The 27,532-nt window shown below is 39.8% G+C and overlaps 1 protein-coding gene across 4 annotated transcripts in view; it reads left to right on the forward strand.

The window, feature by feature from the left end:
* LOC109418956 (mediator of RNA polymerase II transcription subunit 15) overlaps positions 1–22,692 on the forward strand; it is a 566,077-nt gene extending 543,385 nt beyond the window's left edge. For all 4 annotated transcript variants that reach the window (XM_029877721.2, XM_062853939.1, XM_062853940.1 and 1 more), the window contains one exon: positions 4,124–22,692. In XM_029877721.2, coding sequence (XP_029733581.1) covers positions 4,124–4,624 — 501 coding nt within the window. In that variant the 3' untranslated portion in view covers positions 4,625–22,692. The remainder of the gene's footprint in view (positions 1–4,123) is intronic.
* The last annotated feature ends 4,840 nt before the right edge of the window (positions 22,693–27,532 follow it).

The following is a 27,532-nucleotide window of genomic DNA, read 5'->3' on the forward strand; positions in this document are numbered from 1 at the left end:
TCTAATCATAACTTTTGCATTTCTCTGCAAATTTTCATGAAATTTTCACAGAAGGTAGTTGATTATGTGTATATTATGCCTGCAAAATTTGATGAAGTCGGGGCCCGTGGCGCAGTGGTCCACACGTTCGCTTCATAAGCGGATGGTCATGGGTTCGAACCCAGCCCCGGCACTTGCAATTTTTCGTCAGTTGCTCTTCCCCCCGAGAGCAGCTGGCACCTGACCCTCTTCGGAGCATATAGCTCTAACGGACCCGGAATTTGGATATCGGCGAACCGCAACTCATAATGGACGACCCTCAATTGGACTGGAAAAGGAACAGCAGCCAACCACCAGCATCATCGTGCTCATCATTCTACCGTGAACAGGGTAGAAAAGTTGAAGCAGCACAAGGCACCAGTTCGATACAGTTGAATTAGATTAGAATACATGTAGGCGCTGTACAAAAGTGTAAGTGCAGCGTCCAATTGGAATCGCTCACGTAGTGCCCAAGTGGACAAAAGAGCTGTAAATTAGGTTAAGTGATTAAGAATAAAAAAATTTGATGAATGTTGGTATAGTACTTTCAATAATACAATCGAAACAATAAAGGGTGCTGACTAATTGCTGTTCGAGGTGCTAAAATCACGTTCAGTCCCAATACATGTTTCGACTAAAAAATTGTTGATAGTGCATCGATTTTTTTGAAATTCTGCCTATGCAACGAATGTGGATTGAGAGGTTTGTGTGCAAAATTTCAGCCATTTCCTTTGCCAAATTCAAAAGTTACAGCGCTGACAAGCAAAACTAGGGGCTGTACAAAATTCAATGGCGCACATTCTACTCTTTCATTGCTAAAACAAAAAGTCCTGCACCTATTCACATGAAATTTTGTAGGTGAAATGATGTGAATGGAAGATGTTATTAGGTCAAATTTAAGCAATTTTTATGTATCTATTGCAGAGTTACAGCTGTATTTCTGTGTCCCGATTATTGCAGATACAGGCTTTAGGAACTCCTGGAGTAATGTCTAAAAGAATGCGAGAAAGATAGTTTGAAAGAATCCCAGAGGAAACTTATAACTGAATCCATAGGAAGATTTTGCAATGAATGCATTCATGGAAGGTTTTGAGAGGATCTTTAGAGACATTTCTAGATGAATCTCAGAAGCAATCCTTGGAGATTTTTCAAGAAATGTAATACATCTTCTTTATGGCTCGACGTCCCCACTGGGATTTGGCCTGCCTCGCTTCAACTTAATTTAAAACCTTTCTTTGTTTGTCATTGCATGAATTTGTATATTGTGAGGCAAGGACAATGATACACTAGGGAGTCGGAAAAGTTTTCCTAACCGGAACGGGAATCGAACCCGCCGCCTACGGATTGGCGATCCATAGCCTTAAACACTAGGCTAACAGGAGACCCCTTTCATTCAATCTCTGGAAAGGCAAACCATGAGGATTTCCTCAAGCAACTTTGGAAGAAATTTAGGGAAGATTTTCTTGTGGAATCTTTGGAGAAATGTGTGGAGATTTTGCAGATCTCGAAGGATTTTATTAAAGAACAACTCATGAAAGTAAATAAAAAAAATCGCGTTAAGTACTGTTCCTTTGAATTCCACTAAGAATTTGCATCTTTTGACAGATACGTATTTCGACCTCAACTGTAGATTTTCTTTTTATTTACAGATGTTCCCCTAACAAGCCCAGGTTAATCATCATCAAACTCATTGTTACAACTGTTTTCTTTCAGCAGTCCCGTAGTAGAACACAAGGTTGATTGGGACAGCTTTAGCTGCAATTGGTTTATTTTGTAAGTTTCATTTCATTAGGTTAACGCATTTGTACTTACAATTTTAACAGTGTCTCCGTACTATTCCTTTAGTTTTAACAAATTTAGCATGTAGTATATGTGTTTGTGTAGCTAGATTTAAGAATTCACATTAGGTAGGTTACAAATAGTAGATTTTAAGTTTTACACTTACTTCTAGGTTTTTCTAGTTCACTTTAGGTTATACAAACAATTTTAGATACTACTTTCAAATAATAAGGGTAATACAGTATAAATTTCCTTTTTAGTAATATTAATTACGGTACTCAACTTTTAGCTCTTTACCACAATCTGCTACGTAATGGTTACTGACACTTCTCTTCATTCACCTTCTGTCAGCTTTCCAATTTCTGACATTTCGGGCGCGTACACCGTATTCGTAGCCTCCCTGTGGAAACTTTCATCCGTTCCGCGCCGAGGGGTTCTCGTCGTCACGCTCATGAAAGGATTTCTAAAACAATATTTGCACGATTTTTTTTTTTTAAATAAATATGAAATTTACGAAGAAATCTTTAAAAGATTTTTTTAGGAATCCCGGGAAGAAATTGTAAAAAATTCTTTTAAAAATTCATAAAAAATCGAAAGATTTTCTGAACTTTCTGTGGATGATTTTCTAAAGAAATACTGGTGGAGTTTCTTAATACAGAGTCCAAAAAAAGGGGGTTGCAAGTGGCTTAGGGCGTTTTAAGGCATTTTAGAGGCATTTCAAATAATTTCGTGGGGATTTCAGGAAGCTTTCGAAGCTTTTTATGGACATTCCAAAGAATTTCAGGGGCATTTTAAAATAAAATGATTTCAATGGCATTTCAATAGGATTACGGAGAGGTTTCAAGTGCGTTTCGACGTTTTTTTAGGCTAGGGTCGTTTCATGGGAGTTTTAGGAACACCCTTGAATCAAAGCGGTTTTCAGGGGCATTTCAGATTCGATTTCAGGATTTGAACTGTATTTCAATGGAGTTATAGATGTTTCAGAGATATTTCAAGGCACTTCAGGGGCGTTTCAAAGGATTTAAAGGGTTTTAGTGAAGGTGTTTTTAAAAATCCTCTAAAACATCCTGAAATGCTTCCAAAATCACCAAAAACCTTTTCAGACACCATGTAATGCACCTGAGATCCTCCGAAACTCCCAAAAACGTTTTCGTAATGTCCCCGTAACGCCTCTGAAAATCTTCTGAAGCCTCCCGAAATGCTTCCAAAATCTCCCTAAAACACCCTCGAATCCCATGTAACGCACCTGAGACCCTTCTGAAACCCCTGAAAACGCCTTTATAAAACCGCCGTAACGCCTATGAAACGAGCTGAAATCCTCTGAATCGTCCTACCTTTCCGTTGGATGACTTAATCTTGGTACTTGGTATTCCGGAAATGCTGTTCAACGTACACCATACCACCATACTTCTTCGAAGTCGCGTTTGATTGCTCCATGCCGGCGATTGAACTGCTCATTATACTTGAGGTTCTTGGCACCTGGGGCTGCGTACTGGTCTTCCGAGGAACGCTTCAGCAGGAGACGTCGTTTGCGGTGTGTTTCGATTTGGAGTTGAACGATACACCGTTGAACGATGTCTGCAGTTGCACCAATGAGGGTGAGCGTTCCTTGACTTGGTTGATGGTTGGTGTAGACTAGGGCTTGAGCTTGAGCTTGATTGACCGCGCGTGAATGCTACTCCAGTATCGTCAGATCAGCTACACTCACACAAGGAACCGATGAGATATCTGCCGGAGACTACACAGGCATCTCCAGTGTGTGAGTGTTGGTGATCTTCTATTTTTTAGGCAACAATGGCGCCTGCCACGTCAAGTTGCAGGTCAATGTGGGGAAGGAGAAGGAAGTGATGATTGCAATCGTTTGTATCCACAGCAGACCGAACATACCTGCGTCTGTACAAATTCATGCAGATGTCAGAGTGTTGTTGAGATATGGTTGACAAAGGGTTTACACATTGGTGCGAGGATGCCAGGCGTAAGGTGAAATATTAGCGTGTTTATAATTCGGAAGATAATTCGGCACAGTTCGCTTGATTGCATAACTCGCAGGCGTTATATGATACATTGACACTGTGCTGTGAAAGTTGGAACCGTCTTTTTTCCAAAAAAAAAGTTTCCAGCTGAAAAAAAAAAACAAAAAATGGCAAAACCCGGGCATATAACATTTTTTTAATGAAAAATGTGTTGTACCTATCTACTCATGCGATTAAAAAAAAAGGGCAATCGATCGTGTTCACTGTCCATCATTGATAGGTTGTGAGCAGTTTGAAGAATAAACTAACTAAACTGTACTAACTAACCTTATCAATTTCTCCTTCCATTCCAGCTCTCCACCGGCCAACTGCAATCGCAACAGCAGCAATCCTCCGCCAGCATATCGTCCGTCTCGTCCGCCCTGGCCGCCGGAGGAGGTCCCTCGTCCTCGCTCTCGTCGGTGGTGGCCGTCGGCAGCAGCGGGAGTCTCCTCTCGTCCGGCCCCTCGCTCCAGCAGCAGCAACAGCAGCAAACCCCACCCTCGGACGCACCCCGTTTCCCACCGGCCATCTCGGTCCAACGTCTAGCACCGCAAGTTCAACGCCAAATCCGCGAAACGCAGGAACTGATCAAAGACTCCTGCTCGCAGCTGTACACCAGCGGCTACGGCAGTCCGGGACCGCCTCCGATGGCTCCACTGCGGACCAGTGCGTCGGCCACGGCCAGCGCAGTGGCGGCCGCCCGAGCCGCTGCAGCAGCCGCCGCGGCCGCTTCGGTCAATCGGCGAGCGACGGCGGGCCCATCGACGACGGCGACGACGCTGGAGACACAGTATTCGCAGGAACTTTCGTGATATCTAGAAAAGTAGTGAAAATTCTATTTGTAATTTCAACGTACGGATATTTCGTTTTTTTTAACCAAGCCAACTTAACCCGAATTCGCAAAATTCGTTTGTTATGTCGTTTTAATACGGTGCCAACGGGCCACGTGGCAGCGTGGATTGAGCCATATGTAGACATATATAAATTTCCGGATTTGAGTTTTAGTAAGTCTTATATAGAGAGATGTTTAAAGGATTGTATATTTTATTCGCACTCGGCGGAGCACTGAATACTATTAGTATACTAGATGTAACGATAGTGGTATGTGATCGACTTCTTTGAGTATACTCATTTCACTGGAAATGAAAACTTCATTATACAAGTTTCGATGATCAACTTAAGCAGATTTCAAACTGCTCAAGACTCTCACACAGAACATGATCGAAGCTCCAAAAATGCTCATTGTTAGCCTTTTAAGCAGTTTGAAAACTGTTTCCTGTTCCTACAAGTTGATTTCGATAGTCACTTTTTTTCACAATGATCTACGCGTGTGAAACTTGATATCTATATTATACAATAAAACATGGAACGAACTCAACAGCAAATTAAAATTTAGCTATTAAATTCATTGAAGTTGAAATGAATAAAATATATATATGTCGGTCTTGAGGCTTTCCACGAAGCAGCACGAAAAAAATCCACTTTTTTTAATTTTGCATTTTTGATTTGCATATAATTTTGCACAGCTGTTCTAATCAATATAAATAACCATTTTTTCATATTAAAACTTTTTATGGAGTATCGACTAACTTTCAAATAGGGCCTATGAAAAAATGGAACACATGCGAATGAAAAATCATATCTCTGAAACTGCTTGTTTGATCGGAAAATTGTCTTCGGCAAAGTTGTAGATTAATAAATGGTGGCTCTCAGAAAAATACACATTGGAAAATTTATTTAGTTTTTTATCCGAAAAAACTGAATTTTGTTACTAAAAATTAAATATCTCAAAAAGCTATTTTTTTACCTTCGTGATATTTTGTGAGAATAAAGTTCATTCTGTTAGCTACCATCTGTAGAAATTTCATAATGGTAATAAAATGTACACAAAAGTTATGGCACTTTGAACATTTTCGGTTGTGTGTTTTTTAGAGTGAATGACGAATTCACGCAAACTCGCCGTAGGGGTTTGGGCAAAACTGTCTCAGAATCCGATGGAATTTCTTAGGTTTAAAGACTATGTATTTTAAAGCAAGATTGCATACGTTGTTTTTTTTTATTTATCTAGACTAATATTTGAAAAGGGCTAAAGTATTTGACCGTTTTTTACTCAATATAACTTAAAAATGACATTACCTACAACAATAAAGTTATGTATGGGTGACTTTTAGATAATCATGTGAACTTTTATAACATTGAAAAATGTCAATAAGCTTTAAAAGTCAAAAAAATGCAAATAAGAAAAATTATTTCAATTTGCAAAACATGATATTTTTGTTATTATTGAAAATTTTGCCATATATCGCAAGATGGGCACTTTTGAAGAAAAGCATTTCTAAGGTACCGTGATTTCGGGTGAAATTGATCGACGTGAGGGTCATTTTCATTTGTTAAAAATATTGCTTTAAACTTAAAACAATTTGTATAAAATGACCGTCATCTGGCTAAAGGATTATTGAATGATGAGTTACATGTTTTACAGTCAATTAGTCACATATTTCTGTATTAAATTAAATATTTTCCGTAATTGCGTGTTTGGCGAATCTCAAATACACTTTCAAACTTTTGTTACCGTGGCTGTATCGCACATGTAATGAATATTCGAATGGATGCTTTTAGCTGCCAAGTATTTGCTAAACACGATTTCATCATCAAAAATTTTATAAATATTCGAATTTATACATGAAATTGCACTTTTCCGGAAGTAATCACTTTTCAGTATGAAAAGTGCATACTTTAAGGCGTTTTCATAAAATTTACTAAATTTAAAACTTCAATACCGTAATCCGGGGTAACATTGATCAGAATTTTTGATCTTTTTTGAATAATTCTCTTGTTAAAGCAAACGTTACATGTTTTATATATTTAAAACAAGTACTGGTCCTCTGAGTATGTGTTAAGCTAGTCGAAAAAGTATTGTAAAACTTTGGAACATATTTAAACAGGCTTTTTAATCTAATTTTTGAATTTGTTGATTTGGGGTAACATTGATCATGTCAGTGATCAATGTTTGTTAGTGTTGAGATTACCCTTACTTACTAAATTCGGGGTCGCTGATTTCGAATATGTCGTCCAAATTCCTACAAGTTATGTACTTTTTGAATTATTTTAGGATTAAAATCCTCAAAACCGCGAATAACGCCTAGAGGTAGGCAATGGCTTAACCAATTGATAGCCTACTTTGAAAAAATCGTATATTTTACTAAAAAAGAGCATTTTCATAAAAGTTTCGTTTATTAAATCCAACTCTAGGATATAATATTGAAGTAATACAGTGATTTCGAACCTCATATTGTATCTAGTATTCACGCCAAGCATGAACGTTAGACAATGTATATCATTGCGTTACGAAACACAGTTATGGAAAAATCGATTTATTGCAATGTTTATGAAATTCAATTTTCATGAATTGCATGTCATTTAATAGCAAAATGATAGCAGGTTACGATATACCATTCGATAGCAGAAACAGATTTAATGTAAAATGCTTATTTGAACATTTCATGAGGTCGGTCAAGCCGATCAATGTTACCCCGCTGATCAATGATACCCCGTTTTACGGTAATTAAAAATTGAGAAAACTCGTAAAAGTTTTGCGTAGAATTTCGCATACTGGGGTGGTTAATTCAGGTGGGAAACATATTTTTGGCACATGCAAAGGTATTTCATTTACTGATCAATTTCATCCCGAAAGCAAAATTATTGATTTTTTATTTTAAATTATATTTACCTATTGCAATAAAATGATTTGTAGTAAAAGTTTCAAACTCGTTGACTGATGAGAATCGTGGTCGTACTTGTTTTATTGCTTTGAGTTTGACTTTCTTTGGGTGATCGACTGTACGTTGGATGATATCTTCAATTGGCATTTCAGTCTAATTTGGTCAATCAAAAACAACTATATGTTTTCTTAACTCGACGTTTCGGTCCTTATTGGACCTTTTTCAAGGATTCTGTAATGTTTGAGTTTGACCATATCGCTGCATTCGCAATCACGGTAGCATAAGTGGAAAATTTTTGACAGCTCCTTCCCTCTTAAAGTATATTCTCCCATACCTAAAAGAAGGCTCCTAGCAATATCATAAACTTCCCCTAAAATGCTACATCTTTAATGGACGGTTCCTAACAACAAATACTTCATGTCATCATTTTGCGTGTTTCTCTCCGGTAGAAAAAAAATGTTTTTATCCAGGGCATTTTTACAGATATTTTCATATATTATATTAAACATAGCTCCATATGTTTGATTCACAAGTCTATCTAATGCAAAGTATTTATTTTATTCTCCTATGAATAAGGAAACTTTTAAGTTGAAATTCGACTTCTGGTTGATATTCTGAATTTCTGTGTAACAGATCTGGTGTTCTGGTTCAAAAGAGAATCCTAAATTATATTCTTTGTATTGGATAGATTTATAATTGAAACAAATAAAGCTATGTTCAATATTAATATGTGAAAATCCACGTATAAAAATACCCAAAAATTGGTTTGACTAAAAAAACATTTTGTGTTGGGTTGGATTCAGATAATATCAATTTAATTACTTTGATCCATTTTAAATTCTATTCTTAACGGTTGGTGTGGGGTTTGGTTCTCCGAAATAGGATTAATTTAATTTCGCAAATGGGCATGTATTCCAAATTGACTTCAATTTATTTTTTAACTTTTTTAGCGTGATCGTTTTTTCAATATTTCAATTTTTTACTTGAAAGTTCACACAAATTCCTTAAAGTCACACATACAACACTTTTTTGTAGGTCATGTTATTTTTAAGTTACATTGGTATGAAAAAATGGTCAAAAACTTAAGCCCTTTTCAAATATTAGTGTAGATAAATTTAAAAAAAAAACAACAACAAAGTATGCAACGTTGTTTTAAAGTACATAGTCTTCATACCTACACTCTTCGAAAAAATCATTTAAAAAAAAAATTTAAGTTCACTTATATGTATGCACATAAAAGGAGCGGCACGTTTGACACAAATTTACGTCTTCTATCACAAATAAAGTCGAGCTACCCGAATAAAAAATACAGTAGAAAAACCAAATGTTGTATTGTAACAGTACTATTTAGAACCATATTGTTACAATAAACACCACTGTAAAAATAAAAAATACAAAAACAATAAGATGCAATGTAGACAACTGTATGGTGAATTGTAAATAAGATTTTTACAATATACTATACGGGTTGTTAAGTATCGTAACAATATAAAAAAATATTTTTCTCCATATATATTTTTTTACAAAACCATACATTTTATTGTAAATGAACTGTTTGAAATACTGATACGTGGGCTTTAATATACCGTACATTGTATGGTACACGTATGGTTTCAAACAATAAAATGTACCGTAAATATATTGTTTTTAATTGTAATTTCACTACAGGTTATAAATTTAATCATGGTTTTGGAATGGTTCTCTTTTGTTATGTTGTATTGTTTTACATTAGATAAACCATATAATGTTATATTATCTCGTCATGTTCCTTCGATAATGGCAGTTCTAGCCAAACTAACCTAAACTCGTCTAAGTCTGAGTAGCCTCTGATTGCATTAACAGTTGAAGCTTAGGCTCCCATGTCCCACCAGCCAGATAACTGGGTTTTGCAAACTAAGCATTATTTGTGGCAACACTTTGAGCGGCATGATGGAACTATGCCTAGCGCGCTAAGTGTTATTAGACCACTAATGTAGTTGCATGAAGTGGGTGACGAGGTACATAAGTATCATTACAGCGTGCTTAACCGTTATTGCAATATTGAGGCTCCAGTTTGACTGAACTATGAAATATGTACCTAACAACTCATGAGAAAACTGTCAAGTTCGTTTCAACTATAAGTTAGGTTAAAAAGCGAAGACGAACTTATATCAGAAGTCGTTTCAGTGTCCAGTCCTTAGGGGTGGTGGGGGTAAAGTGGACAGGTGGGGTAAAATGGACAGGGTACAGTTTCATGGCTTTTATTGTTTTTCAAAATGTTTCAACGATTGAAGCTAATGCCTAAGCATGAATCATTATACTTTTGCTGATCTTGAACATTAAAACCAAATAAACCTCTTCAAGATGACAAAACCTTTAAAAATCACGTGAAAAATAGGAAATGATGTAAAATCTGCTAATAATTGCTAAGGTTTTCTCGTAATTTATTTTCAAATTATTACAAGTTTTACACCCTAAACCAATAAAGTCCACGTAGAAGAATATATTTCACCGAAAAAAAAATTAAGTTTTGGATAAAAAAAAAGTTTTGAAATTTTTTTTAACAAAATCAGACCGTGGGGGTAAAATGGACAATCGGTTCAAATTTCAACAAAATTTCATTTTTCTTTTTGCAAACTTCAGAATCATCAGCCGTCATACCTATCGTGAGATAGTTGAAGTAAAAAGTTATAAAAAATATATTATATCAACAAAATATAATTTTCATCCAAAACAGTGCTTGTTTTTTACACTATTTTTACAATAATTATTTAAGTGTGTTTCAAAGTTTGTATTAAAAGTTTGAAAACAACAAAATAAAGGTATCGTATGAAATTTGATAGTTTGTATTTAAAAACATAGCAACAATATGCTGTTATATAACTTTTAACGACTTGTTCATTTTACCCCATCGATTGTCCATTTTACCCCCACCAATTTTTTTCACGCTATTTTGATGCACGATTTGGTGAAGAAAATAATCAAAGAAAACAATATTTTTAAATGCAACCCCTTACAAGATTTTTAGAGTATATCATTACCTTCCATGTTACTCGGAAAAGCAGATGGATTTTGCCGCATTTCCGTGGGAAACGACCAAAATGCTTAGGTTGTCCACTTTACCCCCACCACCCCTATGTTAAAAATTTCAAAGATAAATCGCATTTAATTCGGTTGTTGTACAAGGCAATTTCACATGAGAGAAGAAGAGAAAGAATAGTGTTGAACTCATCCACTGATTTACGGTAATCTGGACTGCGTCTTTCCGGGTTGACCTACATTCGTATTCCTCTCATCGCACTCTACATACCTAGCCCACCATATCTCTTGGATATGCAGTCCTTAGGACACCTGGTTTACCACTTTATTTAAACATTTTATTGACTTTAAATAGATGTTTCAACTTATTCACTTTTTTCTCTTTCATTTCCTTTGCAACAAAAATGTCACGAACATCAACAAAACAAAGCACGGAAAAAATCATAAACTGAATAAATAATTAAAAATGCACGGAAAAAGATTGTTTCGGAATAGTGAATGGTTCAAACGTAAGAAAAACAGTATAATATATTGTTACATAAAGTATGTAACAATATATTATACTGTATGTACGGATGTAAATGTATAGTAGCTACCAATGTGCAAAGCTTTTAGCGAACCATTCCATTACAATACACTATATTGTAGCTGGTACACTGTATGGTACAGGAATGGTTTTCACCAAATACCCTATGGTTAGTTTTTATCCGGGTAGCAATCGCTAGAGCCGAAGCGAGAGATAAAACATATGGAAGTAAAATAATGAACTGGATTCGAACTCTGGTCCGCAGATTGAGAGGCCCGTACTATACCTCTCGGCTGTATAGAGACAAACGATAAATGTAAAACTGTTTCTACCTATCTGGTCAGATAGGTTTGTTGACATCTTGTGCAACCAACTCGAACTTACATGATGGATGTAAAATTGAGTCAAATTTGCCATTCAGTCATGAAATGTTTACATGCGTTGATGGTTTACGTCACGTGTAAATTCCTAATTTTTTAAGAGTGTACACAATTCCATTGAAATCTGAGAGGGTGCTGCCTACCCCAAAATCTAGTTTGCGGGAAATTCGTCATGCACTCTAAAAAAAAACACGCAACCAAAAATGATCAAAGTGCCATAACTTTTTTGTACATTTTTTTACCACTATAAAAATTTTAGAGATGATAGCTAACAGAATGAACTTTATTCTCACAAAAAAACACGAAGGTAAAAAAATAGCTTTTTGAGATATTTGATTTTTAGTAACAAAATTCAGTTTTTTTTTCAGAAGAAAAACTAAATAAATTTTTCAATGTGTATTTTTCTGAGAGCCGCAATATATTATTCTACAACTTTGCTGAAGACACCTTTCCGATCGAACAAGCCGTTTCCGTGTTATAATTTTTCATTTGCTTGTGTCCCATTTTTTCATAGGCCCCAATTGAAAGTTAGTCGAGACAAAATATGAACTTTTGATATGAAAAAAGGAATAGTATACAAAAATATCAAGTAGATTAAAAAACATCGATTAAAATGGATTCGTGCTGGTCCGTGGAAAGCCTCTCTTCGGACTGAATCCGGTGTCCTGTTAAGGTGAGAGCAATTAATATTTTTCCTTTTAAACAAATTGACATTTTGACATTTGACAAAACTGGTAAAAAATGTATGCAAATTTTGCAGACAATAAAGATGGCAATAAATCATACAAATGATTTTTTGATTCAATATTCATTCAGAGATAGTTTTGTTAGAATCTGCGACTATCTTATGTGCACTTTCAAGTTCAGATAACTACAACATCCTACATGCTGCTATATATCGAGGAAAGCTTTCCCAGAAACTCGTCAATGAAATCGATCGCATACTCGCCTATCATCTACATGATTCTCCGTAAAACTCTAAGGAAATTATTTGAAACACAGAAAATAGTATCGCAAATGTACAGCTATTTTGAAACATACATTCAATTTTGATACCACTAACGTTCCGAAATCGAACATGATCTGAAATTATGTCACCAACACCTCCATGTGAAATATCTAACTTTTCGCCTAACAACCCGGCTGTCGAAATCCTCATTTAAATCTACGTTAAATAAAAGCAGATGTGGTTTCCATTGAAATGTTAAATAATCCTCCATATGGTCAGCAACCATCATCATCCGCTGAGCATCATGCACCCTTGCATCATCACAGCTGATGGTCAATTTGCTTTCACTAACCAATGTGGGTAGCTATAACCCCTATAACTACTCATCATGAGGTCACCGATGAGGGAAATTCACTTCGGAAAACTTTGACCACCAAATTTGTCCTCTGCATTGAGGCACCGCGGCTCGAACAAGCTGCATGTTATGTTCTTAGGACGAATGTCGATAGGACGAAAAATGAGCACAACTCATGCAGTTGTTATAAGTCTTATATGTTATGAAGACATTCTGAGGACCGCCATGCAACCTTAATGATTTAAATTTGTTTAGTTTTATGATGGTTGTGAGGGCCTCCTGAAATCTATTTGATTTGAAAATTGTAATCGCAGGCCAGTTTGTCCGAAGATAACCCCAAGTAGTAGGGTTAAAATAAATTTTCGCGTCTCCTTACTAGATGACTAACTAAACAGTCCAAAGTTGTATTCAAATATTAGATCACTATAGTACAGTTGAAGATCAGAAACATCTGTCAATTTGTTCTGAACTAAGTTCTCCAGCAATTTATTCTGCATTATCATCCGGAGAACATCCCGAAAGCCTCTGCAACATCTACTTTAAAGGCCAGGTTCGGAACTCCATCCAAGGCTAGGACCTTACCTAGGCTAAAGAATTTTGCAATCACCGCAAGTTCCACATCGGTGACCCTCTCCTCATCGCCAGCCACGATCCCCAGCGGTCCTACGAAAGGAGCCCATGGACTCGGCCATGACGTGGAAAAAGCCCCTAATAAGCCCGGTAATGTTTTACCTAAATCTAAACCGTTAGAGTTTGACAGATAAACGATAAGATTTTACCGAAACACGGAGACAAATTTCGTTCGTTTGAAACAAAATTATTCATGTTTATTCGGTAAACTGATAAAATTTTTAAAACTAAAATTTCAATTTTTAAAACTAACTCTATTACATATTGATTTCTACAATATCAAATGAAGAGCCCCCCATTCCATCGTCGAGAACATAAACAAAAACTCACAAGTTCCAGCTGCCACTCCAAACAAAAAATCATGTTTTACCAGAAGTTTCCTCGGAATCCCGTTGTTTTCGGGAGTGTATGTTATCTACATGGTGTTGACATTTGAAATGCCACGTGGGAGGTGGTTTTTTCCAGCGAAGAAAATGAAATTTAATGGGAAAACAAATATTTCCACCAACCTGCCGCAAAAAAAAACAGAAATTTTCACATTTGTTTCTAACATAACCTGTCAGAAGATGCATGTTTGTTTCAAACATGGATTGCATTCGCTTCAAATGTGACGTTCGGTTTGCTTCAAACAGTTTTATTTTTGTTGCCTGAACAAATTGACAATTTATTTGAATTTACCTCAAATATTTTTGATTTTACCATATTTTTTTCTGCGTGAATTTGGTAACTTTTTACAAAATTTCGGTAAAAAACCATTACCGAGCGCTCAGCAGTTGAGATTTCGGTAAAATTTACCAAACGCGACTAGCTGTGTATATCTCTGGAGATTGCTCTGTAGGAGCCATTACTCCTCTTGTTTTGACCATCAGGATTCTGTAGGCATCACCTCACGGATTCGCATTGGCACTCTGATAGAGACCCTCAAAACTATAGATTGTAGAGTAAACTGTTTACTATCTATACTCAAAACGAACCTTTTTGCTTGCCCTTATGTCAGGCTTCAGCACGACTTTTACAGCAGCAGCGACCACCTTCCGCTGTTCGTTTCATTCTTCCAGTTCGTGCTCGCTGCGTCGGTCGACTAATCCGTAGATAGCGCGGCGTTGGTCCTCAATCGCAAATCAGCGGATTACAAATCAGGCAAATGGGTGGACTCATGCAGCTTCGTGCCTTATGGCCTTCGGCGCCGCATCTCCTGCACAGTTTGCTCCTGTCAGGGCCTTTGCAGTCCCATGACTTGTGTCCTGGTTCCGGACACCTATATCAAACCTCTGGTGGTTCGTGGAACGTCAGGTGACATACGCACCAGCCTACCTTTATCCTCCCTACTTTAACGGACTTTCGGACGTCCGCCACAGGTAGCTGAAACAAAGCTACCTGTGCCCCTGTCCGTAGCCGAACGGCTGCAGGCCACGTGCACCTCGCACTGTTGCCGCAGTGCCGTGACGAGCTCTTCCACTTCGGTGACCACGTCTAGGTTTTTGACCTTCAGAGTCGCCTCTTGTGTGAGAGCTCTCACCTCTACTCCTTCACCAAGGACCTCTTCCGTCAAACTCTTGTAGGCGGCGCCCTTGCGCTCCTCATCGCGCTTCAGCTCCAGGATCATCTCGCCCGCGTACGAGTACGTCTGATACTGCGCACGTCGACTCCCAGACCTAGAAGATCTTGGCGTCGCTTCGCATCGCCTTCAAGACACCCGAGTACTTCGACTGTTCCGTCTTGAAGACAAGCGCGTCGCCTTTCTCGCGCTTGGCACCTACTTTGTAGCCTTGGCTTGGCATCCCTCACTTCTACCTGTGGTTTTAACTTCCTCTTCTTCTTATGCTCTACTTCCAACGGGGGATTCTCCCCTTGGTTCGCCCTACTCTGTGGCTGCTCGGGGTCTACCAACGGTCGCAATCCCTTGTACCCATCTTTCCGGGTCGGCCCACCCTTCCCAGCTTTCCGGAACACCTGGCTGGGGTCCGACTTGCCGGCATTGCTGCCGACCACACCTTTTGGAGTACCTGCGAAAGCGAAGACCTCCGTTTGGGTAAACTTCGAATCCTTTTCTTTCATAGGTTCCGCCGCTGCTGCAGTCTTCGCGAGTATCGCGCGTTCCTACTTGGCATCGTTCATCGACGTACGAAGTCGCAACAAGGCCGTTTTCAGATCCTTACTAATGTTATGGACTTCGTGGACGCAAAGTAGATGATCTTGCAAAGCTGCTGCACAGCCACCTCAATTGCGGACAGTCCTTCGCTGTTTTGGTTGATGACCCTCAACAACCACGGTCCATCCAGTATCTCCACCGGCTGGCTTGCCGGGGTATGGACCGGAGCTCCCACGCTGAAACTGCGTACGCAGCTTCCGGCACCTATATCCTCACTTTCTTACCGGAGACCTTTCTAACGCACTCCTTGCGAGGGGGTTAGCATCGCCACTACCACAACCTCCTACTTTTTGATTTTTTTTATTTATTGAACTGTTCATGATTGATCCCACGAGTAGCACGGGAAAACAGGTCCACCACGCCAGAGCCCTGCATTAACGCGGTAAGAGACGAATACTGTGGGGGGAGCCCAGGTAACCCACAGGCTCCGTTAAATCTTTTTCACCCTCTCGATCACTTATTCTTCGGGACGGGTCATTTGACACCTTTAGTCGTGATGGATAACGCGCAGGTACTCACGACAGCATCCACAAAAAGTTGGTCGGTTTTGCCTTTTTGTCTTTTTTTAATCGTTCTCCTTCCCATCCGCTTGCCGACGGTCTAAAAATAAATTTCCGAGCTACCGCAGTTGCTGTCGTCACCAACACAATCACATTCCGGCTTTGTTAGTGACAATAGTGCAGTCGTTATTTTATGTTGAAACTATTGGAATGGCAACCACTGCTAGGTTTGCCCCTACTGGTGTGCTACTGTACGACTAAACTATCATTCTGTAAACAACACGCGAGAGAATAAAACGTATTTTTCATTTTTCTAACCGTAAAAAGTAGTTTTCCCGTTTTCGGCCTTCCTTTGGTCCATCCAAACCTTATTAGGTTATGGGCCCAGAACGTTTCGGTACCGCGGAATAGTTTATTGGACGCGAGGACGCGAGTGACCGTTTCCATGTTACACTGTTCAATTCGAAGTTTTTCGTAACATTCATCGACGATTGGACGCACTTTACTATGGTGTTCTTGCTGGAATCAAAAAGTGAGGTGCTGCGCTGTTCTGAGCAGTACGAAGCACTTGCGACAGCGAAGTTCGGAAAGCGGATTTGACGATTATGGTGTGACAACGGAGGTGAGTACACTGGTAAACGTTTCAAAAAGTTTTGCGCTGAAAAAGGGATTCAACTGGAGCTGACGGTCCCCTACACCCTTGAACAAAACGGTGTCAGCGAGCGGATGAACCACACCCTTGTTGAGAAGACCAGGGATATGTTGATAGATTCGGGTATTGGCAAGGAGATTTGGGGGCATGCCGTGCAGACAGCAGCATTCTTGCTGAACAGGAGTCCGACCTGCGCGGTTCACTCGAAGAAAACCTGTGGGAGTCGAAGAAACCGGACGTTTCGAAGCTGAAAGTGTTTGGATGTTCCGCATTCGTGCACGTCCCGTCGCAGCTCAGGAAGAAGTTAGATTCCAAATCGTGGCGGGGAATCCTTGGTTATGCTCCGAATGGGTACAGAGTTTGGGATCCGGTAAGCCGCTGGATTGTGACCGCTTGAGACGTGGATTTTGTGGAGACTGAGATCAAGGAAAAGGCAAGGCCGGTCGCTGTTGATCAGTACATCAGAGTTCCAACGAATGGAGTACCTGAGGACGAAGAAGATAAAGACAGCGACGATGGTGATGCAACGTCGTCCGCGGACGAGTACGACAGCTTCAGGAGTGATGCGGAGGAGTCTGCCCAGGAACCTGGCGAAGATGCGAGTGGAGGTGAAGATGAAGCAAGGCCGCAACGTAGTCGTGCTCCACCCGTCTGGCATAGGGATTTCGAGGTTGATTATGTCGGATTCGCGTTGAATGCGGTGAGCTACGTCGAGAATATTCCCGGTTCGATTGCGAAACTGAGAAAGCGTGACGATTGAGATAGCTGGAGAGTTTCCATAGAAGAAGAAATGGACTCACTACGGCGAAATAACACGTGAACCCTGACGGAGCTACCTGAAGGCAGGAAGGCTGTTACCTGCAAGTGGGTGTTCCGCGTCAAACCTGGAGATGGAGCCATACCAGAGCGGTATAAAGCGAGGCTGATGGCGAGAGGATTCAGCCAGAAGCATGGTTTCGACTATACTGAAACCTACTCGCCGGTGGTAAAACTGGATACGTTGCGTATGGTGTTAGCGCTGGCAAATCGGGATCGTCTACACGTCCACCAGATGGACGTACATACGTACAGCGTTTTTGAACGGCAAGCTTAGTGAAGAAATTTTCATGACGCAGCCTGATGGATTTAAGCAGGCGAATAATCTGGTCTGTCGTTTATATCGCTCCATTTACGGACTGAAACAAGCGTCACATGCATGGAATCAGCAGTTCCATGAGTTCGTCAAGCGGTTCCATGAGTTCGTGCCAACGATCACTGCCTGTACACCAAAGGTGAAGGAAGAGGAAAAATCATCGTTATAGTGTACATGGATGACATTTTGATCGTCAGAGCCTCGCTAGAAATGGTGAAGGCAATCAAAAATAAATTCAGCGAAGAGTTCGAGATGACGGATGCGGGAGAAGTCAAGTAGTTTCTCGTAATGACCATTGATCGGGACGTTGAAGCCAAGGTTGCAACCATTCATTTGCAAAAATTTACATTCATTTGCTATTATCTCAGTTCAGAAGCATGCTATCGAAAAACAATGTATGGATGAATTTAACCTTGTAGTTTTATCTGAAAGTTTGCCGAATAACATTGGGGTCGCACACGCATTCCAAAGTCGTGAGCGAGCTGTGAAGGCAACTTTCCACAGCGTGAATGAAATTTATATTCACCGCGTGGAGAGTTGCCTTCAAAGCTCGCTCACTACTTTGGTATACGTTTGCGACCCCAATGTTATTCGGCAAACTTTCAGATAAAACTACAAGGTTAAATTCATCCATACATTGTTTTTCGATAGCATGCTTCTGAACTGAGATAATAGCAAATGAATGTAAATTTTTGCAAATGAATGGTTGCAACCTTGGTTGAAGCTAGAGTCATGAAGATTAGCCAGAGGGGATTCCTCGAGAGCCTGCTGAGATAGTTTGAAATGATGGAGTGCAAGGACATACCTATACCTACTCCGACGGAGAATCGTCTCCGGTTGGAAAAGGGAGTAGAGGAGCGAAGAACCGACAAGCCTTACCTAGAACTCGTAGGCTGTTTGACGTACGCATCGCTTACTGCTCGACCGGACTTGTCAGCAGTCGTGAACTTCTACAGTCAGTTCCAGGCCTGCCCGAACGAGGAACATTGGGTTCACCTCAAGCGGGTACTTCGATATGTGAAAGGTACGCTGGACTACGGACTTATATACAAGGCGGTTAAGGAGACAAAGCTTTTGGAGGTACATATATTCGGACGCGGACTGGGCGAACGACCTGATTGATCGGCAATCCGTGACGGGCTGTGTGTTCAAGGTCTACGGATGCACAGTCAGCTGGACTACATGGAATCAGAACACTGTTTCGTTGTCGTCTACCGAGGCGGAGCTCGCGGCATTGGTAACAGCTGCGTGGAATACCCTTTGGATGGAACGTTGTCTTCTAGATCTGGGACTGAAGCCTGATGGAGCAATAACGATTTTAGAGGATAATCAATCAACGATACGGATTGTGGAAGATGCACGAGACCATGAGCGCCTGAAACATGTCGACACCAAGTATCAGTTCATGAGAGAGCTGATTCAACAAGGGGTGATTGCAATCGAATTCGTTTGTTCAGCAGAGCAACAGGCGGATATAATGACGAAGGCTTTGCATGCGGTTTCCTTCAGAAAACTGCGTTCGGCGTTGGGAATCGAACCTTGCCATGGTTGAGCAGGGGTGTTGGGATAGCAACCACTGCTAGGTTTGCCCCTACTGGTGTGCTACTGCACGACGACACTGGAATGTAGAGCTGTTATTATTTCAATATCATTCTGTAAACAACACGCGAGAGAATAAAACGTATTCTTCGGTCTTACTTTGGTCCATCCGAAGCCTTATTATTTAGAAACTACCAAATCTCTGTTTGTTTTAAAAAACTGTCAAAAATTTCGGCAAATGAAAATACTTGTATTAACAAACAATGGAAGAGTTCAGTTTAAACTAGAAATCAGTTTGTCGCTATAGTAAACTGAAAAATCGGATGATTTGAACTTGAATTTAATTGTGCTCACAACTTATTTCTCTGAGTGGAGGAAAAGGACGGGAGATTGAACCCAAGATCGTTTACATACGAATCAGACACGGCGAAACGACTAGATCACTTAGCCCGTCTTAATAGCATATGAATTTTAAAAAGTAGATAAAAATGTGCTATTGGATTGATTGATACATAAGATAACAGAACTAAAAATGATATTTAAAATAAACTCCAGAAATATGAATGGCTCTGATAATTTTCAATAATCAAAAGCAGTGAGTGTTCTTCAAATTTTCAATTTTGATATTGTTCAAATGTTTCAGAAACATCATTAGATATTAATCTCAGATCTGTTATTTCAAACCAACCAATACCACGCTTCGATTGTCAGTATACCTTACACCTACTACTTGCTACTTTCGACCTAACGCCCATGACTCCTTTTGGTTAGAGTCCGCTCGCTCAAACTAAACAGATGAGTAGATTGATGAAGCAACGGCGAAGTTATTAATTTCAACCTGGCATGTTTATCCGAATCCTTTATATGCGGTTGTGGTGACCGGCGACAAGCAAAGGTAAAACTTTCAATTGCTGCTTCGCCAGGTGTTTTTCAAACGTTACCGTGGATGGTGTGATGAATGAACCATATATGGAATCATATAGGATCGGTATATGATCATTCGTAAAGGTTACGCATACATACATACGCATAAAATTGGGACATCTGACTATCTACATACATAAAACTTCGGTCATACTCACTGGTTCGAAATTCGTATTTATGAATTTTCCCAAGCTAATCAATCTCCCCGCTAACCCCTTCTTTCCACCACCATATACTGATTGATGAAAACTATAGAAACACATTTCCATCGAATTATGATAAACTCAAGTGCTTATTCGTGCACATTATTTTATAATGGTTTTCCCACAAAAAGTATCGTATTGGCACACCATGAACTATGTAAACTCAAAATCTGGAAAAAAGTTTGTGGCACATGTACATTTTTTAAGATTTTGTTTGAAAATAAAAGTCTACGAGGTGAGCTGGGGCCTGAAGATGCTACAATAAGCACAATAAGCCTATGTACCGCAGTACCCCGCTTATTCGGCAATGATAGTTGTCAAACCACCTGGGTGGTGTTTCGACTCGGCTAACTGGCCACCATAGTGACTAAAAGTAATACATGCCATAAAATTGTATGGGCTCACCTCTCATTTCCGTGAACTTTGTTTTTGAAAATTGCGATTGTTGCTGTTCAGAAATTTCAGTTTGTTGAAAACCACATCTGCAAATATATTACATGTTGCTTTAAATTCGGTAACCTTGATGGCTCCTATAGAAACTCCACTCAAATCTTGTAAAAAATCCAAAAAAGAGAACATTGTAGTTATGACTAAAGTAATCGAAGAAATCATTCTATGAGCAAATAAAACAATGTTGATACTAAGCCAGATCGTTTAGAATAGACGGCGAAGTGTGAAGGAGATGTAGGACAAGTGTGAATCGATAACAAAATATATATAAGCAAAATAAGAACAAAATAAATGGAAGAACATTCAGAGATAATACAAACCGAAATGGACTAGACTAGAGAATATCAAAATAATTCCAATTCATCTTCGTATAGAAACACAAAACCAAAAGATTACAAAACAACTGTATCCCAACCTTCGCATCCCGTAGTTAATTGTTTTATATACAAGTTAGTACGCATGTTCAAGCCCGAATTCCAAAAATAAAAGAAAACGTATAGCCATAGTTTCCGTTTTACGAACAGATGTAATTACATAAGAACCACCAATCAATAAAGCGAATGGCAAAAAAAGTAAAAACAGCAAAGTTTGTTGAACTTCTGTTCCGCGAATAAGCAACAGTGCAGAATGAATAGTTGAAAATAGACGTAATCGTTTTATATCCGTATATATTTTTGTACCTTTTTGTAAACATTCAACAACAACAACATTGACAACACACAAATATGGAGATAAAGGAAGAAAAACAAATAGTTTTCGTGCCTAAAGACGCAAATCACATTGACAACACACATTCTCAAATATATGTAAGCATTTACTCTCACTCCTTTCCAAAAAGAAAATCCTGGAAGCTTCATGGAACCAATAACCGTATCCGGTATAGTTATGAATATTCCAGAACGTCAAAAGCTCCGTTTGTTTATGGTAATGTCGTATATCCTGGAAGGGTAACGTTGTAAAACTCAAACTCGTTGGTACATGAGTGCAGCTGAATCATGATAGCAATCCAAACAATTCTAAATCTCCTTAGCTCTTACCGAAGTGTCAGAAAATGAAATTTTGAAGAGGAACAATTACCACCAAATAAAAGGCAAAACCCACGTAGCAAACAGCCATATCTCTCTCAATGCCAAACTTAGGTCCGTCAATATTCTGAAAGCAGCTGTCGAATATCCAATCCAAACCAAATAGGATTCTACCCGATTGATTGTACAAAGGGATGAGATCGAATCCAAGCCGATTTAATTGAGTAAAAAGGGAGCATCTTTGCTGTAAAGTAGTTTGAAGGGCTGTCAAGAACGCGTTACAGATAGCCTTCATTAGTTGAAACGCTAAATTGATAAGTAAAGAATTTTAGGCACCGAAAAGCCAACTTGAATAAAACCGAACCCAGAAGGAAACACAAATAAACTTAGGCTGAATCGTTAAGTAAAACGTCTCGATTGAATCTATAATAAAACCTGTTGCATCAGATGACAAAACAAGACGAACGGAATCAGAACGACAAACTGAAACCAAACAAAAGTGATGTACCAATAAAACAAAAATCTCTAAACGAAACAAAAGAAAGAAAAGGTATTTAAAATCAATTAAAACACAGAAATCTCAACACACACAGTCACAAAATTTCCCCATGTTTGATCAAAGATTAAAACGTATAGTTAAGATACAAGTCCCCTTCTGTACGAACGATGTAAAAATTAAAAGCAGAAAAGAGTAAAAGAAGGAAAACATTTAATGAGAAAAAGTGATCTTGTCTGGATAAGTTTATTGAGCACAGTGGTAATTTCACATCCGTTCGCACTATCAGGTATCAGGTATCAGAAGGCCGGCTCCAGAGGCACGTTATCCTCCATTTGGGACATTTGTGCCATCGCCAAAATAACAGCCTATTTCATCATCTACCTGAGGGAAAAGGAAGGAAAAAGGATTTGGATGGGGATAGGGACAGGTAGGGAAATAGGAAAAATACCCTGGAAGAGGGTACTAACGCACAAGCGTACCACAATGGGTTCAAACAGCGCCCTGAAAAGGGCATTGTAATAACGCATAAAACGAAAGAGAGCCTATAGCTCTTTACCACAGCGGGTTAAGAACAACAGAATATCCTGAAGATTCAGGTTTCTGAAGTCAGTTTCACTTAATAAGTGTTTACCGAATACTCGGAAACGCAGTTGCGCGAAAACTGGACAGTTACATATCAAATGATACGAAGTTCCATAATCGGATTCACAGCTATCACAGGCAAATGAATCAGCTTGCTGAATATTCGCCATGTGATAGCTGAGTCGGCAGTGGCCAGTCAATGCTTTGACCAGCATGCTGCAATTCTGCTTAGACAGATTAGTTAGATACTTCGCCACCCGTAGAGATGGCTCAGCACTATACAATTTGGTTTGACGACATGACTCCAAACTATTCCAATATTGTCTGTGTTGAGTGACAGCCCAGGTGTGAATCTGAAGCTTAATCCAACACTTCGATATCGGAATAGCTGGCTCAGGGCCAATGAAGTCATGTGATGCTCCAGAGCGAGCTAACTCATCAGCCAATTCATTTCCAGCGATGGAAGAATGACCAGGTACCCATAGAAGGTGAACAGCGTTTGCTGAATTCAGCTCCTCGATTTGAGTTCGACAAGCGATAACTATCTTCGACCTGGAGTTGGCCGAAGCAAGTGCTTTAATCAAAGTCCACTTTGCTTTAATAGCAGCCTGGCTATCTGAACAGAAGTATATTACTTTGCCCATTACGTGCTGCTGAAGTGCTGATTGCACTCCGCACATAAGAGCAAAGATTTCGGCCTGAAAAACGGTACAGTGTCTACCAAGTGAATAAGACTGATACAGCCTTAGCTCACGAGAATAAACACCAGCACCTGCTCGACCTTCGAGAAGGGAGCCATCAGTATAACATACGATGCCGTCTGAAATACTTCTTTCCAGATAACCAGATGTCCACTCTTCCCGGGAAGGGAATTTCGTGGAAAATGTCCTATATGGAAAATTACAAGCAATTGTAAGATCACTTGGAGCAAGGACAATTTTGTCCCAATTCACCAAAAGTGGAAACAACGAGGTGTGTGTTGAACTGCGGTTCACAGGAGTTTCCTCTAGTAGACCGAGTACCCGTAACCGGTAAGTGCAAGAAAGGGCTTCTTGTTTGAGATGAATGTGTAGTGGGGCAACGTCAAAGAGAACTTCTAGCGCTGCCGTAGGAGTTGAAGAGAACGCTCCAGACATCGCCATTAAGCACATCCTTTGGAGATGGCCTAATTTTGATTGGACCGTTCTCACTTCACCCTTTTGCCACCACACAAGACATCCATAAGCCAATATTGGCCGAACCACAGTTGTGTAAATCCATTTGATATACTTGGGTTTTAGACCCCAAGTTGTACCAAAAGTACGCCGGCATTGCCCGAAGGCCATACAAGCTTTCTTGATTCTGAGCTCAATGTAAGGTGTCCAGGAAAGCTTGGAATCAAGAATGACTCCAACGTACTTTACCTGTTCAGTCACATCGATTTCAGAATCAAAGAGACGCAAAGGTCGAACGCCATTACGGTTTCGCCTTTCCGTGAAAAGAACAATAGATGTTTTACTCGGATTAACCGAAAGGCCATATTGGCGACACCAACCCTCAACTAGCTGAAGGGCATTTTGCATCAGGTCGAAAAGGGTGCTGATGCACATACCAACTAACAATGTTAGGTAGTCGTCGGCAAAACCATAAGTAGGAAAACCGCTATTATTGAGTTGCCTCAATAGCGTATCTGCTACGAGATTCCACAAAAGCGGTGATAAGACTCCCCCTTGGGGGCATCCACAAACACTCAATTTCCTAATCCCTGCTAGACGCAATGTCGAGAAGAGATATCGGTTTTTGAGCATTTGGTGAATCCAATTGGAAATCATTGGAGATATACCATGACTCCGTGCGGCTTCCAATATGGCATCGAAAGGCACGTTGTCAAAGGCACCCTCGATATCTAAGAAAACACCCAAACAAGATTGCTTTTGAGCGAATGCTTTCTCGATATCGTAAACAACCTTGTGTAAAAGAGTCACAGTGGACTTACCAGATTGGTAGGCATGTTGGTTCACATGAAGAGGCACGTTGGCCAGATGAACATCACGGATATGATGATCCACAATGCGTTCTAAGCATTTCAGAAGAAAAGAGGTCAAACTGATAGGTCTGAAACTCTTTGCTTCTTCATACGACGCACGACCCACTTTCGGAATAAACTTTACAGTAATATCCCTCCAGGATTTGGGAATATACCCTGTAGCAAAACTGCAAACAAGTAGTTTTTTCAAAACATGTTTGAAATAATCAAATCCCTTCTGAAGCAAAATAGGATAAATCCCATCTGCCCCAGGAGATTTGAAAGGAGCAAAGCTATTAAGAGCCCACTCAATCGATTCTATAGTTACAATACTCCGAGCCGAAGCTAAAGAATCATAACTACAAGAAAAGACATCAGGATCATCCGAAGATGTAATATCCACACATCCAGGGAAGTGTGTGCTGAATAAGCATTCCAGAACTTCCTCATCAGAGGAAGTCAGATCGCCATTTGGCAAACGAAGTTCGTTCACCCGGAAATCCTTAGATTTCGCAAGGATTTTGTTTAACCGACTGACTTCACTCAAGCTGGAAACATTTGTACAAAGGTTTTTCCAGCCGGATCGTTCAGCAGACCGGATAGCTTTCCTGTAGGCCTTGCGAGCCGACCTAAAAGCCTCCGAACAAGCCGAACGTCGTCTGTTCCAACTCTTTCTACATTGTTTCCTGAGTTTCGCCAGATCAGAGTTCCACCAAGGGGTTCCTCTTGAGATCTTCACAGACCGTAGAGGGCATGCTTCTTCAAAAGCTTCCATGATGAAGGTCGTTGTAGTATCAACGGCATCATCTAAATCACTTGGAGTGTCAATGGATGGTGAATATCCATGAAATTTGGCTGCAACCAAATCAGTATAAAGATCCCAGTTTGTTGACCGAGGATTCCTGAAACGCAATGTTTGCGAAGTAACATTTAAATGTTCAAAAAAAGATATAGCGATGGTCAGATAAAGATTCTTCATCTGACACATGCCAATTGGTCAGCTCGTGACTAATTCTGCTAGAGCAAAGCGTTATATCTAACACTTCCTCTCTAGCAGATACCATGAAGGTTGGGCGGTTGCCTATGTTAAGTAATGCAAGATCTGTACTACTTAAGTACTCCATCAAACTGGAGCCTCTCAAGTTAATGTCTGAGCTGCCCCAGATGATATGGTGAGCATTAGCATCACTGCCAACAATTAGCGGAAGGCCTTTTGAAGTGCAGTATGCGATGACTTGTTTGAAAGCATCCGTAGGGGATGGTTCATCATGTGGTAAATACACAGAACAATAGACGTATTTCCTGTTGAGGTTTCCAACAGATACATCAATTGTGATAGCACATACATCTCTGGTGGTTAGTTCAGAGATGAGTGTAGCAACTATTGCGTTGTTGACAAGCACACAGGCTCGAGGCATGACACGCGAGTTTGCCATTTCATGTTTACTGAAAGTGGCAAACACCGGATTCACAAGGTTTCCTAGATAGAAATTTCCCTTACGAAAGTAAGGTTCTTGTACCAAGGCCACTTGGGCTGTACCATTTTGCATAAGTCTGCAAAGATTGATCGTTGCTGTTCTTTTATGCTGAAGATTGATCTGAGCTATCCTAACCGTAGCCACTACCCAAACTAGGTAAGATTAAACTCTTCGCAACAGCAGCACAACAAAGAACAGCAACAATAAAACCAAATCGGTATCGATTGGAAAACGCCAAAGGCGAGGATACACAGAATACACTGTGTAAATCGCATAATGCGAAACCATATAGGTGAAAATTTAAACTAATTAACAACATCTTCATAATCCCGCCCTTATTTAGCCTCAAGTGAGACTAAAGAAGGGCAGCTGATTGTCTCGGAGAAACACAAGGTCCACTGCACCATTGCTCCGGTTAGCGCAGTAAGGGCTACATACTGTGGAGGGCGCCCTGGTACTCCACAGGCTCCGTTAGCGGTTAGGTTTTTATTAGACCCCCCTAGCCATTCATTCCTAGGCACGGTAAGCATAAAGCCGCATCACACCATGAATTAGGGGTCACCTGTTGGTGGATTCTTACCACCGGAACAGGCGGTCCGTAGTGTTATTCTTAGCCAATTGAGACAATCGCTACCGACACTACACAGCTATCTAGGCTGATCGAGAAAAGAAGTTAATATTGATGATCAACTTCATACGGACTTGAACAGCCGACAAACTGAAACCAAACAAAAGTGATGTACCAATAAAACAAAAATCTCTAAACGAAACAAAAGAAAGAAAAGGTATTTAAAATCAATTAAAACACAGAAATCTCAACACACACAGTCACAAAATTTCCCCATGTTTGATCAAAGATTAAAACGTATAGTTAAGATACAAGTCCCCTTCTGTACGAACGATGTAAAAATTAAAAGCAGAAAAGAGTAAAAGAAGGAAAACATTTAATGAGAAAAAGTGATCTTGTCTGGATAAGTTTATTGAGCACAGTGGTAATTT

Source organism: Aedes albopictus, chromosome 2 (genome assembly GCF_035046485.1).
Source record: "Aedes albopictus strain Foshan chromosome 2, AalbF5, whole genome shotgun sequence".
Lineage (NCBI taxonomy): Eukaryota > Metazoa > Arthropoda > Insecta > Diptera > Culicidae > Aedes > Aedes albopictus.